At 51.2% G+C, this 17127-nt stretch overlaps 1 protein-coding gene across 2 annotated transcripts; it reads left to right on the top strand.

The window, feature by feature from the left end:
- The first annotated feature begins 4754 nt into the window (after window positions 1-4754).
- Window positions 4755-15400, top strand: LOC101434464 (cryptic protein-like). 2 transcript variants are annotated; one of them, XM_004479311.4, is made up of 6 exons: window positions 4761-5216; window positions 5530-5579; window positions 5673-5846; window positions 6474-6579; window positions 7378-7492; window positions 12137-15400. In XM_004479311.4, the coding sequence occupies exons 1-6, from the start codon at window positions 5194-5196 to the stop codon at window positions 12320-12322; spliced, it is 654 nt and encodes a 217-aa protein (XP_004479368.2). In that variant the 5' UTR covers window positions 4761-5193; the 3' UTR covers window positions 12323-15400. The 2 variants fall into 2 exon arrangements, with proteins under 2 accessions (XP_004479366.2, XP_004479368.2); XM_004479309.4 differs by having other exon boundaries at window positions 4755-5216; window positions 5530-5846.
- Window positions 15401-17127: the final 1727 nt, after the last annotated feature.

The following is a 17127-nucleotide window of genomic DNA, read 5'->3' as shown; positions in this document are numbered from 1 at the left end:
TGAATTTGGCAATATATTAGGCTTTATTTTTGAAGAAATTTTGGATCACAATTGGGTTCAACTATGGCAGGAAAGGAGCATTAGTGTTGGATGCCACTGTTGGGGGATGCATGTGTGTGAGGGAGTTCTCCAGGGCACACATATAAGGTATATAGATATGTTTAGATGCTCGTTGGCTATTGATGTAGTGGGTAGATTTTACACAACAACTGAGGGAGTGCTGAGTTCCCACCTTGGGGAGCTCTGTTGCATCCTGCAATGGAACAGCAACAGTCCCCCAAGTGCAAGGGCAAAGACTAGTGAAGAAGGATAGTCCAAAGATGGGCCCTTGATACTGATGACTATGCTTATGAGCCTGTGTGCTTGAAATTTCAATGAGGCCTAGAACTGCAAAGTGCCTAAGAGTTACCTCCTGAGAGCCTCCATGTTGCTCAAATGTGGCCACTCTCTAAGCCAAACTCAACATATAAATGCATCACCTTCCTCCTAGTGTGGGACATGAGTCCCAGGAATGAGCCTCCTTGGTGCCAAGGGATTACTGCCAAGCACCAGCTGGTGATGCAACTGGAAAAAGACCCAAAACAAAAGGGGGAAATGGTAAAGACAAATGAGTTTATATGGCTAAGAGACTTCAAAATTAGTCAGGAGGTCATCAGAAGGGTCACGCTTATGTGCCTCTCAGCAGGATCATGGATACAGCCAAAGTAGTTACAATCCCAAGTAGTGGTACTCCTGAGGGTAACAGAGATGCCCAGGTCCTACAGTCATTGCAGATGGCTCTGGTGTTCAGTACCTTGCCAGTGGGCCCTACTTTGGAATTTGTGCTCCTGAGTGTGATGGAGTTGGACTCAAAAGTTACTTCTCTACACATGCCTCTTCTGTCACTTTTCCTGAACCTGTTTTAGGCACTGAGGTTGGTGTATGCTCAGGAGACTTGAATCTCTGGGCTGGCCATGTGTCACCTGGGCCCTGAGCCTCAGCAGAGGTGCAACACCTACTCTCCAGTTTGTTGAATTTACCCAGGTCAGCTAACAAGGAGGTGAGGATGGCCAACCACCATACCAAGTAACCGAGAGGGACTACAAGTGCAAGAAGTAGAATCCCATCCATCAGCCATGTGGAATCTAAGCCCCCTCTCAATTTAGAGGTGGAGTGGGCATCACCATCCCAGGGTCCTCAGGATGGAGGAATAAAATATGGATTAAAGTGGATTTACTGGTATTCTACTATAGAATTATTGTGACTCTAACAATGGAAGAAACGATATCATTGATGTGAAGACACAGGAGTTGCTGAAGGCAGGGAGAGGGAAAAAGAGGTGTGATATTGGGACATTTTCAGGACTTGGAGTTGTTCTCAATGATATTGCAGGTGCAGATGCAGGACATTATATATCCTGCCATAACCCACTGAATGGACTGGGGAGAAAGTAAAGTACAACATAAATGTAATCCATGCTGCGTAGCAAAGCTCCAAAATGTACTCATCAAATGCAATGAGTGTACCATACTAATGAAAGAAGTTGTTGATGTGGGAGGAGCAGGAGGTGTGAGGAGTGGGGTATATTTGAATCTCATATTTTTTAAAGTAACATTGTGTATGATCTATGCATCTTTAAAAATAAAAGATAATAGAATTTAAAAAGAAAAGAAAGGCTTAAGGGTCAAACAGAGATTTTGGGCCAGACTGGGATCAAGTCTCTGTGCGGTTGTTTGAATTGCTAAGCCAGTTTCTTCACTTGTTAGGGTCTCAATTTCCTCACTGAAAACTGGGTACACGTATGATAATCCCCTTTCTTTTATTCACATACACAGCACTTTGTTGCATGCTTGCTATGTATCAGGCACTGTCCTAAACCTTATGGATAAAGATCCGGAAGGAAAGTTTCCACCCTCAGCACAGAGCCTTGTGAACTTGGACACAAAGTGCCCACCAGTGTCTGCACATGACAGGTACTCAGTGATGTCCCACTCTTTTTCTCCACTCTGGGCTACACTCACCCCCTTGGTTTGTCACCATCTCTCCAGACACTTACTAACAGATTTTTAAAAACAGGAATGAACCTCAGCCTCCTGGTTATGAGGGAAGCAGCTCATGTTTGCAAGGAGGAAGCTTGGAGGACCAGCCAGTGGCTCGAAGGGAGAAGGGTCTGTGCAGAAGGAGGGAAGCTCCCTGAAGCAGTGGGCTGCCCACTGGAATCACCTGGGCAGGGGGAACAGTCCCCGTGCTGTGCTTCTGCGTGGAGGGGCTGCGTGTGGGGAGTGTGAGGCGCTTCCCCTGAGATCACAGGGAGCAGCCCTCCCTGGGAAGCATGGCTGAAGGTTCTGGGAACGTTTTCTTCACACGTAATTTGTTGCAGAAGCTCTCCTCAGTGACTGATGAGTGAGGACAGTCTCCAATCCTGAGACGGCTTTCGGGCAATTCAAAAGGGACTCAGAGGCCCCACTGGAGGCGGGTGGCTCCTGCCTTATCTGTTCACCGCGGTAAGCAGATAACAAGGGAAAGGCCCTCCCCCAGCCCTGAAGACTGGTCTTCCAGCCCGGCCTCTCTGACATCAAACAGGGGCGTCTCCTCAGGAGCTAAATGCAAAACGCTTTTTATGAGACCTTTAAGTAAACAAGACAAACTGGTGGCCACAAAGCCCTGCATCAAGAGTAAGTGCGGCTTTGAGGGGAGCTGAGAAAAGGACACTATGGTGAAAAAGTTTATCCGCAGCTTTATTGCCAGGGGGTGGGGCCTCAGAGCAGTCCTCGGGTGACCTTCTTTAGGCATCTGACGTGACATTCCCTCTTTATTTCTTGCCTCTCAACCTTCAGCCTCACTTGTGGCAAGAAACTTTCCAGCAAATGCCACTTTTTTTTCTTTTTTCTATGGTTCCTATTTATAAAGTGGGCATTTTCAAAAATATTCAACATGTAAAAAAAAGCAGGATGCCTGGGACTTGCTTTTTAAAAAACCACACAAAAAAAAATATGAGGGAGAGAAATAAAAAGGATAGGATAGGATTGTCAAAGGTGGATACTTAATTGTTGAGCCAAGTTTATTGTATCATTCTCCCTGCTTTGCTGTATGTTTGGATATGTCCATAGCACAAAGTTTAATGAAAGAACTGTGAGGGAAAATTAGCTTTTAGATACTACCTTTAACACTTTAGTCTGGTAAGAAAGTTTGGATTCAACAACATTCCGCAAATTGAGCATTGACTTATTTGTACAACCAAAGAAGTACAGTCCTTTAAAAATGGTCTTATTTTATAAAGCAAATAACCCAGTTTATATAGAAGTTTTGGTTGCTTTAAATTCATTAAATGGATGTACCCTTACATATAACTAAATTATGGAATTAACTAATGATAACCATTAAGTTGAAAGTGTATTTCTCATGACTCCACTTAACAGATGTCCTAATGCAGGCATAAAGGCACAGCCTGCAGGTGCTCACCTGCTCCAGGCCCCTGGAGGAGCCCAAGGGGAGGCCTCGGGACAGCCAGCTTCCCAATGCCCTATTGGTAAGTACTGAACAGTCTCTTCAAATGCAAAACCTCGCATTTAGAAGCTTAAAAAATTAAATCAGTATCAAGGACAATTTTGGAGGAACATGCTATTTTTAGAAAGCAGTTTTTTCTTTTTCTTTTCTTTTGTTTCAATGGTGTATTTAATGCTTTCTTCCATTCATTTTTTTCTCTCCACTGATTGTAAATAGGAAAGTTTTACATTTTAAATTAATTTTCTAGCATATCTATTTGTATTTTCTTATTCTTTATATAATTTTTCAGTTGTTTCATTTTTTAACTTTATTTTTAAAGAAGTTTTAGATTACAGAAAAGTCACATTGACAAGATACGTTATTCCCATATACCCCACATCCTCCCCCTCTCATATTTTTCCTTAATGTGGTACATTTGTTACAACTGATGACAAACACTGAAGCACTGCTCCTAACCATGGCCTATAGTTTACATTATGGTTTACACTTTGCACCACAAAATTTTATAGGTTTCGCCAAAATGAATAATGGCCTGTATCCATCACTGCAATATCCTGCAAAAGATTTGTTTCCATTTGTTTCTGTCAATTATAAATAATGTGAATCTTTTTCCTTCTTTCCACTATTAACACTTCTGGGTTCATTTCCTTTCCTAATTATATCCCTAGCCTAATCACATTGACTAGGAGTTCAGAAAGCAGTTTTTATGTTAAAGTCACAGAACAATTGAAAACGCGAATTCCCTTGCCAAGGTGCCCCCTTCAGTGGTGAAGTGCCCCAGTTGCTATTTCCCAAGCAGAAAATCGAAACTTAGGAAGTGCCAGCAATCCCCCTCCCCAAGCTTGTCCTGCTGGTCTTCGGGGGAGGCCAGGATGATCCCAGTGCTCAGTGGTTTTCAGATGCTGGGCAGGCACCTGCGGACTCTCACTCCCAACATTCCAGCATTTCGTGGTTTCCAAAGACACGGGAAGGAACTTGCACTCCTCAAGCCTCAGTCTCCTCACCTGGTCAATGGGGATGTTCCGCCCACCACAGGGGTTTGCAAATGACAGGCCCGCCACTGCGCTGGGCAGAGAGCAGGCTCCGTGGACACAAGAGGCATCTTCAGAAAGCAGGTTTGGCAAGGCCTGCGCTGAGGGTCGTGATCACCCAGCGCGATTCCCAGACCCAGGGCTGCTGGCCCGCCCACGGAGCAGCTCCATTCTTTGGTGGAGCCTCACCGTGTCCTAGCAGAGCCTCGCAGAGCCTCGCAAGCGACACACCGTTCCTAGTTCCATTTATCTTCAGGCTGAGGTTTTCAGTTTTTGTTTCGTTTTTAAGTGAGGGTTAGGCTCGTCGCCTTGGCCACCAATGTTTTGAGTCAAGAATTCACCACCCCAGCTGCTGTCAGCACTGTAAATAGTGTCCGGGTGAGAGGTGGCCACAGTCCCCGCCCCCGCAGCTGGGTCCACGGGGAGGGGCAGTCCTTGGGCTCTGTGGTGAGCACTGCCTGCCACGCCAGGGGCTCGCCTGTGGGATCCCATCGCTGTTCTGCACGGCCTCGCCGTCCAGGCAGAGCGACGAGAATTTCTGCAGTCTCCACCTTGTGTCTTCGTGCAGGTATCCGGGGCCGGGAGTAAAGGTAGCTTCAAAGACAAACGCCGTCCAGACTCACCTTCAATGCACTGAGGAGGGCAGGAGCCTCCTGTCCCAGAGGGGTCTGGAAAAATGACCCGGGGCCAACACGTCAGGTAAGGACAAGGGTCGTCTTGACTGTGGAGCCAGGAGGGTCCTTGAAAAGCGTCCAGAACAATCACAACGCACGCACGACCACGTCTTCTGCTTAAATGTGTGCTTTGTCTTCGGATCTTTCTGGGCTGCAGTATTAATCAAAATCCTACAGGTGACAAGTGATCATGCCTACTCTACGTTAAATGTTTTTATACTTATACATTGATATATAACAATTGCATTATACATAGTTTTACACATATGTGAATTTCTGCTGATACATTTTTTTTTACATTTTAAACTTCTGTTTAATTTTTTTTTTTAATGTCCTAGGCTTCTGTTTATGATCAGTGTGGCATTACAGATCACCCATTTGGGAAACAGTAAGAACCATTTTATTTTTCTTCTCGGTTTTTATTGCATAAAAGTCTGTCTCTCAATCATGATCAGTCTCCTAACTTCAGCGTTTTTAAAAGGCCATCAAAGAGAGAAGCATAGAGATGGTCAAGAAGAAATCCGCAGCAGTACAGACCAGAAGCCGCAGCAGAAGGCCTTCAGCTGGCCCTTGCTCGCGTTTCGGGAGGCGAATGAGAGCGCGGAAGGCTGGAGGCGACGGGACCCGCTCTCCTCCTCCCGGGGGTTCCGAGAGGGTAAGTGGGGGTGCAGCCCGCCCGTCACCCGGGTTTGTCTTGAAAGAGAAGCCCGCAGACCCTTCGTTCATCATCTTCAAATGATGGTGCGGCGTAGAATAAAAAGCCTTTTTCCAGCGAGGTGTTCTTTTACTCATAAGAGAGTTTTACTATTTCCTTTGTAAAAGGTTGCATCTGATTGAAATGTTCTTAAAACAGATGTCCTTAGCTGTACAGCGAACCCTAGCTTGGCTTCTCACAGCCACGCCGGGCGCAGACCCCGCGTCCCCCGGGCTCCCGGGCCCGCCGTCCCGGCGCGCGCGGGTGGTCCCTGCCCGAGGCCTGCCCTCCATCACTGTCAGGGGGGCCACAGCGTGCGTGTTAACATGAGAAAGGCAGGGGAGACACCCTCCAGGCGGGGCAGGCTCCCGCCGCCCCGAGCGCGGGTCCCAGAGCCCCCGCGCCGCAGGCAGTTTGCTGTTAATCCCTAAATAAACAAGCAGGATTTCCCCGAGCAAACACGCCGGCAGGGGGTCGGGTTATTGCCTCCCGGGGAGATCCCGCGCAGCCCCGCTCCTCCCGGGGACCCGGCCAGGTCCCGCGAGCGCCGCGCGCGGAGCTGACGCCCTCGCCTCCCCCCTCCCCCAGGAGCGCCCCGCTGCTGCCAGAACGGGGGTACCTGCGTCCTGGGCAGCTTCTGCGTGTGCCCCGTGCACTTTACTGGCCGCCACTGCGAGCACGACGAGAGGCGCAGGTGCGCGGGAGGAGGCGGCGGACGGCCGGGGGAACGCGGAGGCGCGCGGGCGGGCGGGGACGCGGGGCGGAGTGATGCGGCGCCGGGGTCGGGGGCACGGGGACCGTGAGGGGACGCGGGGCGGGGAGGCGCAGGCCGGACGGGGAGACTGTGCAGGGGAGCGCGATGGCTGTGGGGATGAAGGGGCGTGGGGGGGAGAACGTGGGTTCGCGGGCGGGGCGGGGGGAGCGCGCGCCCCCCGGAAGGAGAGCGCAGGGAGGGGAAAGTGGGGGAGGGGGAGCGCGTGCTGGGCGGGGATCTGGGTGTGAGGGTGCTGAGGGAGTGAGGGAGCCCGGCGTGGGGATCGCGGGCCCGGCGGTGGGGGGTGCAGGGTGTGGGTGAGAAAGGGGCGGAGGGCGGGAGGCTGGAGGGGGGAGCGCAGGGGGAGAATGCCGAGGGGGGGGGAGAAACGCGGCGGGGTCGGGCTCGCCTGGCGTGCAGGGGCGCCGAGGCAGGGAGGGGTCCGCACGTCACAGGTGCGGGTCTAGAGGGGCGCGGAGAGGAGGGGGATCGCGGCCACTTGGGGGGAGCGCAGGGGGGCATGAAGGAGGGCGAGAGGGGATGGCGGGAAAGAGCGCGGGCAGGGTGGGGGGAGTTGGGGAAGGAGGTGTAAAGGGGCGTGGGGAGATGAGAGGACCTGGAGGAAGACCGGGGAGGGGCGGAGGGGCTCGGCAAGACTCACCGAGTGGGAAGAGGCGTGGAGGGAGCGGGGCGCCGGCCGCGCGGGCCTCACCGACGCCCTCCGCCCCTCTCCCGCAGCGAATGCGGCGCCCTGGCGCACGGAGCCTGGACCCTGCGCGACTGCCGCCTGTGCAGGTGCGTCTACGGCCGCCCTGCGCTGCCCTCGCCGGCCAGCCCCCACCCGACCGCTGCGGTAAGGCGACCCGCCACCTCCTCGCCCGGCCCCGGCGCGCAGCCCCTCCTGTAGTGGCGGCTGGTCCCCCAGACGGCGGTCAGGGCGTCACAGCGCGCCGGCCGCGCAGAAGTGAGCGCGCCGGGTCGAGCCGTCTTTCTGGAAAGGCACGTCCATTGCGCACCCTTAGAAGTTATTTTTCATTTTATGTTTCCCCACTTCGTACCGCTGGGTTTAAACGAGATCCCCTAACTGTGTGCTTAGGTAACGCTCCCAGTGAGAGGACTTCAGGAGGTGACTGGAGCTCTGGGAGCCCGGTCTCGGGTAAGGGAGCGCATCCTCCGAGAAAGGCGAGGGGATGAAATTTCTGGTCTGGTTCCTGCGCTGAGCCCACAGCGAGGCAGGAAGGCGACAAGCCTCGGCTCGGGTCGGCGCTGCCCTCCAGGGTCGTGGCAGAAGAGGTGGACGTCCGTTTCCAACCTGGGGGGCTCAGAACCCCCAGCGGGGCCAGCCCTGGCGCCTCAAGGGCCCCTGCAGCTCCCCTGGCCTGTGCTCCCCCCGAAAGGAGGGTGCTCCTTGAGCAGAGGTGAGGGGCACCCACTAACGAGGGCGCTCACCAACCCCAGGCGGATGCTGGGGAATTTTAAGTGTCACTTAAACTTAGAAAGGAGCGTGAATTTCCTAATCAGTAAACGGATGTGACGCTCTGCTGCTGAATTCTGTCAGAATGCGGGGCCCATGCGGGAAGGCGCAGCTCCACGCCGGTTCCCACGCTTCTCCCTGCTCCGCTGTCGGCGCCCCAGGCAGGGACAAGCTTCTCAAGGCACAGCCCTTCACCCCAACTTGCAGCACCCTCAGTTCCTCACTTCTTCCTGGAGGGGCCCAGACTAGTGGGACAGGCAAGGGAGGCACGGCCCTTTCACTGCAGCTTTCTGTCCCTCTCCTTGCTCCTCCGGCAGCCTTGGGTGGGGCCGGCAAATGAGGGTGGCGGATAATGAAGGCCTAGCCCTTGGACCCCGGCTTCCCCGCCCCCTCCTTAGCTAGCGGTGCCACGAGGGAGAGGGAGAGGATGATACAGCCCAGCACCCACGCCCCCACCTCCCAAAGCTCCCCCTTTCTTTGCGCGCTCTCCACGCCGTGGGTGTGTCACCCGCTGCTCCTTAGCTGCTCCAGAGAGCTCAGTCAGGGCGCTAGCATCAGAGTCGCAGTGGCCCCTGCGCAGTCCTCCCAGGAGACCTCGTGATGCCCTTTCCTCTGGCCATGGGCGCCCCCCCCCCCCCCCGGGGGATGTCTGGAAGGGCTGGCTGTGCTCAGGTTCAGTTGCCTGTGCGAAGATACCGGGGTTGGGAAGCACCGCGCGCTGGAGGAGGTCTCACTCTGACGTCCTTGGAGGCATCCGAGCTTTGGGCCGGAAAGCTGGCTTCTGCTCCTCAGGGCTGTGCAGACAGTGCAGCCTTACCTCCGAGCGGCTTGTCAGGGACGCAAAGGGCAGGGTGCTTTGACCTGTTGACGCGCTGATCCTGCCTCAGGGCGGGTGATGATGCTGATGGCCATGTGAGAGTGAAACCATTATGAAAACTTACCTATTTCCCAGATAGTTCTCATAACGACCCTATGCAATAGGTAATATTATGCTTTTCGTCTTTGGGAAACTGAGACTTAGAGACGTTAACTCCTACAGAGAGTAAACAGAGTCTGGTTCTTAACCATTCCTTGCACTCTTCCTGCAAGGATAACCATCAATACAGGGGGAAAAAATGAAGACATTTTGATAGCATTATGAAGAATGCTTTAATTTTGGCCATATTCTATATATCCAACAGCAGAGTAGTAGGTAACTTAATATTTCAAACCCTTTAGTGGGCGATTTTGCAGAGTATATGGAAGATAGAATGGAAAACTATGTTACAGTATAATTACAATTATGTGGAAGACATGGTTTAGTTTGCCAAGGCTGCTATAACGAATATCACAGGCTGGTGGGCTTGACCAAAGGAATTTATCTTCTAGTTTTTGGAGGCTGTAAGCCCAACATCGAGGTGTCGCGCAGGGCCCTGCGCTTCCGAGGTATGGCACGTTCTGGTGGTGGCCCGGTCGCCCTCCATCACATGGCCATCTGGATCCTCACTCCTCCGACCATTTCCAAATTTCTTTGCTTGTAAGGACTCCAGTCTTATTGGGTTAAGGCCCACCAATTCTGCTTGGCCCCATTTTTTAGTAGGATCATCAAAGATTCTATTTACAAATGAATTCACACCCACAGGACCGGGAACAGGATTTGAATGTGTGTTTGTGGGGGACACGATTTAGTCAACAGTAACACATATGACCGGCCAGCTCACATGTCCATAGCAGCGTCCTCCAGCTCCTCCCCCCTCTCGGCTCCTCCAGGGATCTCCAAGGACCCTCACTGCTTTGACAATCTCTCTCCTCATAAGACCAAGAGGGTGGTTCATTAGCATCAAGGACTAATTTACTACTTTAAAATTTAGAATCTCAATTACGAGCAGGGAAGTAGAAAACTTGAATGCCTTCAGAGACAGGCAGGTACCCCAAATGTGGGACTTTAGAGGGGAAATTTCACTTCTAGGTTTCAAAGTCAGGTTTGAAAACTGGATTTCTGGCTCAACCCAACTCGTTAGTTTCTTTGGACACTCGAACAATACCATGTAACGGGTTAAACAACAGGAATTTATTAGTTCATGGATTTGAGATTAGGAAAAAGTCCAAACGAGGCCTCATCAAGGCGATGCTTTCCTCCCCAAGACTGGCCCTCGGGGCTGGCTGCTGGGGTCCTGGTCCTGGCTGCCTGTCGCGGGCGGTACCGTGGCCTTGCCCTTCTCGGGTTCTGCTGACCTGCAGCTTCTGCTTGCCTTGGCTTTGTCTCTGATTTTCATTCTCTTATGAAGGACCCTGGGACTAGGATTAAGAGCCACCCTGTTGGGGCTGGGCCACTCCTTAACTGAAGTAAGGTCATCAAAAGGCCCTGCTACATGCATTCACACCCACAGGGACAGACTAAGTATAAGAACGTATGTGTATAGCTCCAAACCACTACCAAGCCCCAACAGGCAGACCGTCACCTGCAGGCCAGAGAGATGCTGTTTCAAGACTGGCCCTGTCAAGTCGTCCTGCAGCTGCTGTGAGCCTGCTGCGTCCCTCACGGGGGAGCAGCTGCCTGTGCGGCCCCCTGGCATGTACTGCCTGGTGGGTCTGCTCGGCAGCAAGCACAGACAGGCCTGCCCCAGCCTCTCTGGGTGTCAGGGCAGAAAAGGGAGCCGGCTGGAGGGCTCTGGGGGGCACCCCAGGATGCCTGCCGATCAGAGCATTCTGGGGGTGCTGCATCTGGTCCTCATGATGCAATCATTGAAACATGATGCAATCACTCATCCAGGAACTGTACACAGTGATTGGCAATTTTTTTTTAAATCTCCAGCTCCATCAGCAAAAATATTGGAGCATGGGCTCCACCCAGTGGTTGCGACCCGGTTGCCATTTCACTTTCATTTCCCTTTTCTCATTGCACAAGTCTGTTGTGTGGAAGGCTCTCTTCTGTGCCTGACTAAGCCTAAGAATGACCTTTGTGTGTATAACAAAATTGCGTGTCATAGGAGGTCACTGTCCCTCGGCGTGCACGTGGCCACAGGTGCTTCCCGGCGTCATCACGTGCTCATTTTATGGCTTCATGTTCATACTGGGTTCTCGAATTGGCCAGGCGTCTCCAGAGTCACCGGAGAGGGCAGGGCTTGCAAGGCCTGCCTGGCTGGGGGAGGCCGGCTGGGGAGGAGCGGGGAGGCGAGCATGGCCTTTGTGGGGAGCCCCGCTGAAGTTCCTGCAGGCCTGGCCTTCCTCAGCCACGCGCGCCCCGCCCACCCGCCCCACGGCCAGCCTGTGCACACGCATTGGGGCAAGTTAATTACTCCCCTGTCTGGGCCTGTGGCGGGGCAGGGAGGGTCCCCAGGAAAGGGGTATGAAGTGGGGTGTGTCTCGTCAGCTCTGCTCCACGTCTTAGTCCCCGGCACGTTAAGGAAACCCCCCCCCCCCCAACCAGGCCATGCTCCCCCAGGTGCCATGGCCTGGGCTGTGGGGCCGGGAATCAGGACTCAGGACAAAGGAAGAAGGAAGCGGCTCTACGGTCCCCGTGACCGCCCCTTGAGGAACGTGAGCTGTTGTCCCAAGGCCACCTGTTCCCCGTCCTGATTATTTGCCCTCCCTTTGTGGAGCTGGGCCTTCTTTGTGACAGACGGCGTTTTTGTGTTACTTCCTTTGTCCTGGTGGCTGAAGGACCTGAGTGGAGCTCTCTGAGAGGTTTTGCAGACCTCAGTTGAAGGGCTGAAGGCCTGTTTCTTTGTCTTTAAAAACAAATTCCTCCTCCGCTCTCCAAGTTCTGCAAAAGGCCAGGTATTTCTGGCTGAAGCAAAGGCAATATTAAAGCTACGAGAGAGAGTGTCCTCCTTGACTTGTATAGTCCTCCACCCCCACCTCACGAAGGGGCTCCTGCCCAGTGCGCCCCGCTTGTCCTGCCCTCGCAGAGGAGCACCCCCCAACAGCGCCCCAGCCCGCGGGACCCTCGGAGCTGCGGGGGGGCCTGTGGACACGGGGTGGCTCTTTCGCTCTAGCTGTGCCTGTGGCAGGGGATCCCTCATCTCTCCGGTTCCTTTTCAGACCCTGGAGACTTTGTCGCCTCTCCCTCGGGTGGACCGAGCCCCCGGCGTGTGCCGGGCTGTGTCCTCCTGGCCTGCCTGGGCCTGCAGGCCTTTGTCCTCCCGGGCCACCGTCCTTGGTGAGCGGAAGACGCGCGTGGACAGAGGCTTCGTCCCGCACCCTCGGGGCCTGACCGTGGACCTGTAGCTGTCGCCCTGGCCGTGAGCACGTGCCCTGCCCGGCAGGGGAGCCCGGGACGCATGGATCCACTTTGGCGCACCCTGCTGTCGAGAGATTGGTTTTGTTTACCAGGCACTGAAGCATTCACTGGGTAGTTTTACTGTTTAATAAACGTCTTCACGAGAGAGGCCTCACTGCCTTCCCTAAGCCTCATTCTACTGCATAGTCTGGACCCTGGAGGCTGGCTTCTGTTGACATTGGGCACGTCTGGCCAGCCTGGATGCTGTGACTCCCCTTTCCCAGAGCTAAGAGCCCCTCCTTAGCACCCATGACCCCACACGTGCACCCTGGATGCGGCTGCACTTCATGTGGCTCACTGTTTACCATTTCTCTAGGTCCTTGAAGGCAGGGAAGGTGCCACTGTGTCCTGGCACTGGCAAAGAGCTGCTGCCTGAAGAACAGTCCACAGACCGAAGAGGGACGCGGAGAAGTGGGGGGTAGGCAGAGGCTGAAGGCGGCTGCCTGGCCACCGCCCCCTCCAGCTGCCCCCACAGACCACGCCCCTTCACGGTGCCCCTTTCACAGCAGTTAGCGTTGCCGGGGATTGTCACAGCATCGCCAGCAAAGGGGACGGTTCCACCCTGCAGAGGGAAGGAGCAGAGAGAGAGGCCTGGCCCAGCTGCCTGCACCGGTCAGGAATGCCCTCCTCACACCCTGCCAGCTGCCAGCGCCAAAGCCTTTGCAAGAGGCTCTGACCCAGACCAGAGCCAAACAGGAAAACGGCAGCCCCTCTGCCGGCACACACTTCAGGGCCTGAGAGTTTGTACCTTTTTTAAGCCCAGCATGTCACGTCAATTAGCTCTCCTGTGGCTAATCACAGACAGATGTGGACAGATGTCACAACCAAACATCAAAAGCCGTGTGGAAACAGTAAGAATGTTCCAAATCATCCAGATGAATAAGTAAATAAAATATGAGAGAGAGAAGCACTCTGGAATAGATAATCCAGCCTGAATTAACAAATTAGCTCATCAAAAGAGCAATATAAATCTTGAAGAACTAGATTGAATATATTCAAAGCTGTAACCAGAGAGGGTCTTTCAGTCATTCCCTAAACTTCTCTGCCCCCAGACAGCTGCTCTGGAGCATGCTTTTGACCAATCTAAATGGCCTGTGGCCACTGTCTACACATCAGTGCTACAATTTCTTCCATTGCTGGAGTCACAATAGTTCTACAGTAGAATACCAGTAAGTCCACTCTACTCCATATTTTATTCCTCCATCCTGTGGACCCTGGGATGGTGATGTCCACTCTACCTCTATACTGAGAGGGGGCTTAGATCCCACGTGGCTGGTGGATGGGATTCTCCTGCTTGCAGTTGTAGACTCTCTCGGTTCCCTGGTGTGGTGGTTGATCATCCTCACCTCCCTCTTAGCTGACCTGGGTAAGTCCAAAGAACTGTAGAATAAGTGTTACAACTCTGCTGAGGCTCAGAGCCCAGCTGGCACATGGACAGGTCAGAGATTCAAGCCTCCTGAGCATATACCAATCCCAGCGCCAACCACGGATTCCGTAAAAGTGACAGAAGAGGCTTTCATAGAGAGGTCACATCTGAGTCCAAGGGCAGGGAGAGGGAAAAAGGTGTGACAGTGTGGCATTTTCAGGACTTGGAGTTGTCCTCAATGATATTGCAGGGACAGTTGCAGGACATTATATATCCAGCCATAACCTACTGAATGGACTGGAATAGAGTGTAAATTACAATGTAAACTATTATCCATGCTGTGAAGCAGTGCTCCAAAATGTACTCATCAAACGCAATGAATGCACCACACTAATGAAAGAAGTTGTTGATGAGGGAGAAGTGGGGGGTGTGGGGAGTGGAGTATATGGGAACCTCTTATTTTTTTTAATGTAACATTTTGTGCAATCTATGTATCTCTAAAAAATAATTAAAAAAAATTTTTAGTGGCCCATGAGTGCTGGAAAAATCCACATTCACACATTCATGTACACACACTCATGCAATCACTCACACACATACTCTAATTGACATACATGCACACACTCAGATGCACACACTTGTGCAGGCAAATCCACACAATACTTTCACACACGTTCACATTCATGCACTCACACGCACACTACACATGTGTGGACACTCCTACATACACTTGCACACATGTGCACACACATGCATGTACATACACTTGCATACACACATGCGCACACACACAACAAGCATCTTTTGAGGCCCACTCTGTGCAGGGCTCAGCGGCCCAGCCGCTTCCAGTGTATGTGAGAGAGAAGTGCAACCCCGGGATGGGGTGGGAACGCTGGCCCCATGATGGGAGAGAGCGCAAAGCTGTGCAGAATCTCCACTTCAAGTAGACGAGAGTGCATCGAGTTTCCCAGCTTCTTACCTCCATTTTAGCTCATAAACCTATGAAGTGCAACTTTAAAAATTTATGACATAAATGAGCTTATTGTCATTTTTAACCTTTATTATCATTGACTGTGAAAACACAAATTCAGTGTAATGTTCAAATGAGTGTGAAAGAAAAAAAAGGTGAAATTCAGTAAAGGGTTGATTTGGAGCTTGATTCATGAGAAAAAGAATTACTAAAAGTTTTGGGACATAAATATTTCTAGATAATAATTTTGATAGCAAAATTGTATTTAAGTAGTTTCCAGTACATTCCAAGCAGTGCCTTTCATTGCAGTTTAATTATTGCCTTAACAAACAAGTGATGAAATTTGCAAATTTATCCTTAGATCTTCATGAATAAGTTTATGCATTATGTGTAGAATTAATTAGCACTTACAAAATGCCTACCTTCTACACTTTTAAACCACTATGAAACATGCTAAAAAATGAAAAAATGTAGGCCGATAAAAAGACACATTGTCTTATTTCAGTAGTAGCACTTAGGAGGTTGAACTAAGAGGGCTGTTCCCCAATTGTGGTAAAAAGGAAAACCAATAACTGTTTGTGATTATTATTAAAATGTGGGGTATAAATATTTACATTTCAAGTGGAAAATCGGGAACCAGGGTACGGATTTCTCTAATAGAATAAATCCAGGTGATAAGCAAGAAAACTATCTATACTTGTCTATCTATCATCTATGTATCTATCTCATCAATCATCTATATCATCACCATCATTGTCATCACCAATCTACCCATCTACCCACCTAACAACTGAGAATCCTTTGCTGACCTCACTCTGAAAAGACTGAAAATCGCATACAGAAATTGTGAAAAGTAAGTCATCATTTTTTTTCTGTAGTGCTTGGAGAATTTGAGGGTTAAATGTGTTTTCCCCCAAATGGCACCCCAGGTGTCCAGATAGCTGACTGCAAAGTAGATACTTCCCAGGAGACAAATGGGCCTCTGGACTCAGAGCGGGACCCTTCCCATAAATGTGTTGCAGAGCTTATCTGTCCCCTGCTGTTGAGGAGACTGATAAGGACAGTCTTCTTAGCCCTCTATCTCAGAGCTGCCCATCCAGGGGGACATGCCTTTGCTCCTTCTGGTTTGGCTCACTCTGACAGTGAGGGGACCGCCCTCTGAGGAAAGCAAGTCAAGCTCTCCGCTCTCCTCTCCTCCTCATCAGCTTTGCCCTGGCTTAGCTACCCCAGCACGTTCTGGAGAAGCTGGATCCGCACCCCAGGTCGGTGCATGCTGTCTCTGAGGGAGTCACTTGGAGAGATGCTGGACAAGATGGGGAAGCCCTATGATTGAACTCTGTCATTCCAGGGCCCTTGCAGCTATTCAGAGCCCAGGCAGAGCGAGGCAGGGCGGAGCCTCTGTACCACCCAGCAAGAACACGATTTCCCCACGCAAGCTGACGGTTCTTGGCTGGGAGCATTTGAAGTAGCCTTTGGATGTATTTCTTTTATTTATATTGTCTCCACATCAATGATACAGTTTCTTCCATTGCTAGAGTCACAATAATTCTACAGTAGAAGTCCAGTAAGTCCGCTCTAATCCATATTTCATTCCTCCATCCTGTGCACCCTGGATGGTGATGTCCACTCCACTCTATATTGAGAGGGGACTTAGATCCCACATGGCTGATGGGTGGGATTCTCCTGCTTGCAACTGTAGACTCTCTCGGTTCCCTGGTGTGGTGGTTGACCATCCTCACCCACATTGCAGGACATTATATATTCTGACATGACCCACTGAATGGATGGGGAGAGTAAACTACAGTGTAAAACTAGATCCATGCTGTGTGGCAGTGCTCCAAAGTGTATTCACCAAATGCAGTGAATGTGCCACACTGATGAAAGAGGTTGTTGAAGTGGGAGGAGTGGGAGGGGTGGGGAGTGGGGTATAAGGGAACCTCTTATATTTTTTAATGTAACACTTTGTGTGACCTATGTATCTTTTTAAAAAAAAGATAAAAGGGGGGAAAAAAGGAAAAAAAAAGAACTTGTGAGTTTACAAAGCAATCATGCATACCATACAGGATTCCCATATATTGCCCCACCACCAACACTCTTATATTGTTGTGACACGTTTGTTAACAAGTGATGAAAGAACATCGTCACAATATTACCGTTATCTATAGTCCAGAGTTTTTGGTATATTTTCGCCACAAACTATCCTAGTAATAACACCATGAATTAGTATTGTATCTCTTTATAGTTCAGGAGAGAACATTCTCATATTTGTACTGTCACCCACAGTCCATCACTCACCATGGGATTCCCTGTGTTATACGGTCCCCCACCTTGTACAGTCCATCCAAAGTGTATACTCAGTGGCTCTCAGTGTCATCACAGAGCTGTGCTGTCATCAGCTTAGTCCATTTCAGAACGTT

The sequence above is a fragment of the Dasypus novemcinctus genome, chromosome 7 (assembly GCF_030445035.2).
Source record: "Dasypus novemcinctus isolate mDasNov1 chromosome 7, mDasNov1.1.hap2, whole genome shotgun sequence".
Classification (NCBI taxonomy): Eukaryota; Metazoa; Chordata; class Mammalia; order Cingulata; family Dasypodidae; genus Dasypus; species Dasypus novemcinctus.
This window is presented reverse-complemented; position numbering and strand designations above follow the sequence as displayed.

What these genes read in the sequence shown, in the direction of transcription:
- LOC101434464 (XM_004479309.4), top strand. Translation starts at nt 5,194, where the DNA reads ATGACCCGGGGCCAACACGTCAG. An exon ending in ACCCGGGGCCAACACGTCAG is followed by an intron (nt 5,217 to 5,529) that starts GTAAGGACAAGG and finishes TTAATGTCCTAG; the next exon opens with GCTTCTGTTTATGATCAGTG. An exon ending in GAGCACGACGAGAGGCGCAG is followed by an intron (nt 6,580 to 7,377) that starts GTGCGCGGGAGG and finishes CCTCTCCCGCAG; the next exon opens with CGAATGCGGCGCCCTGGCGC.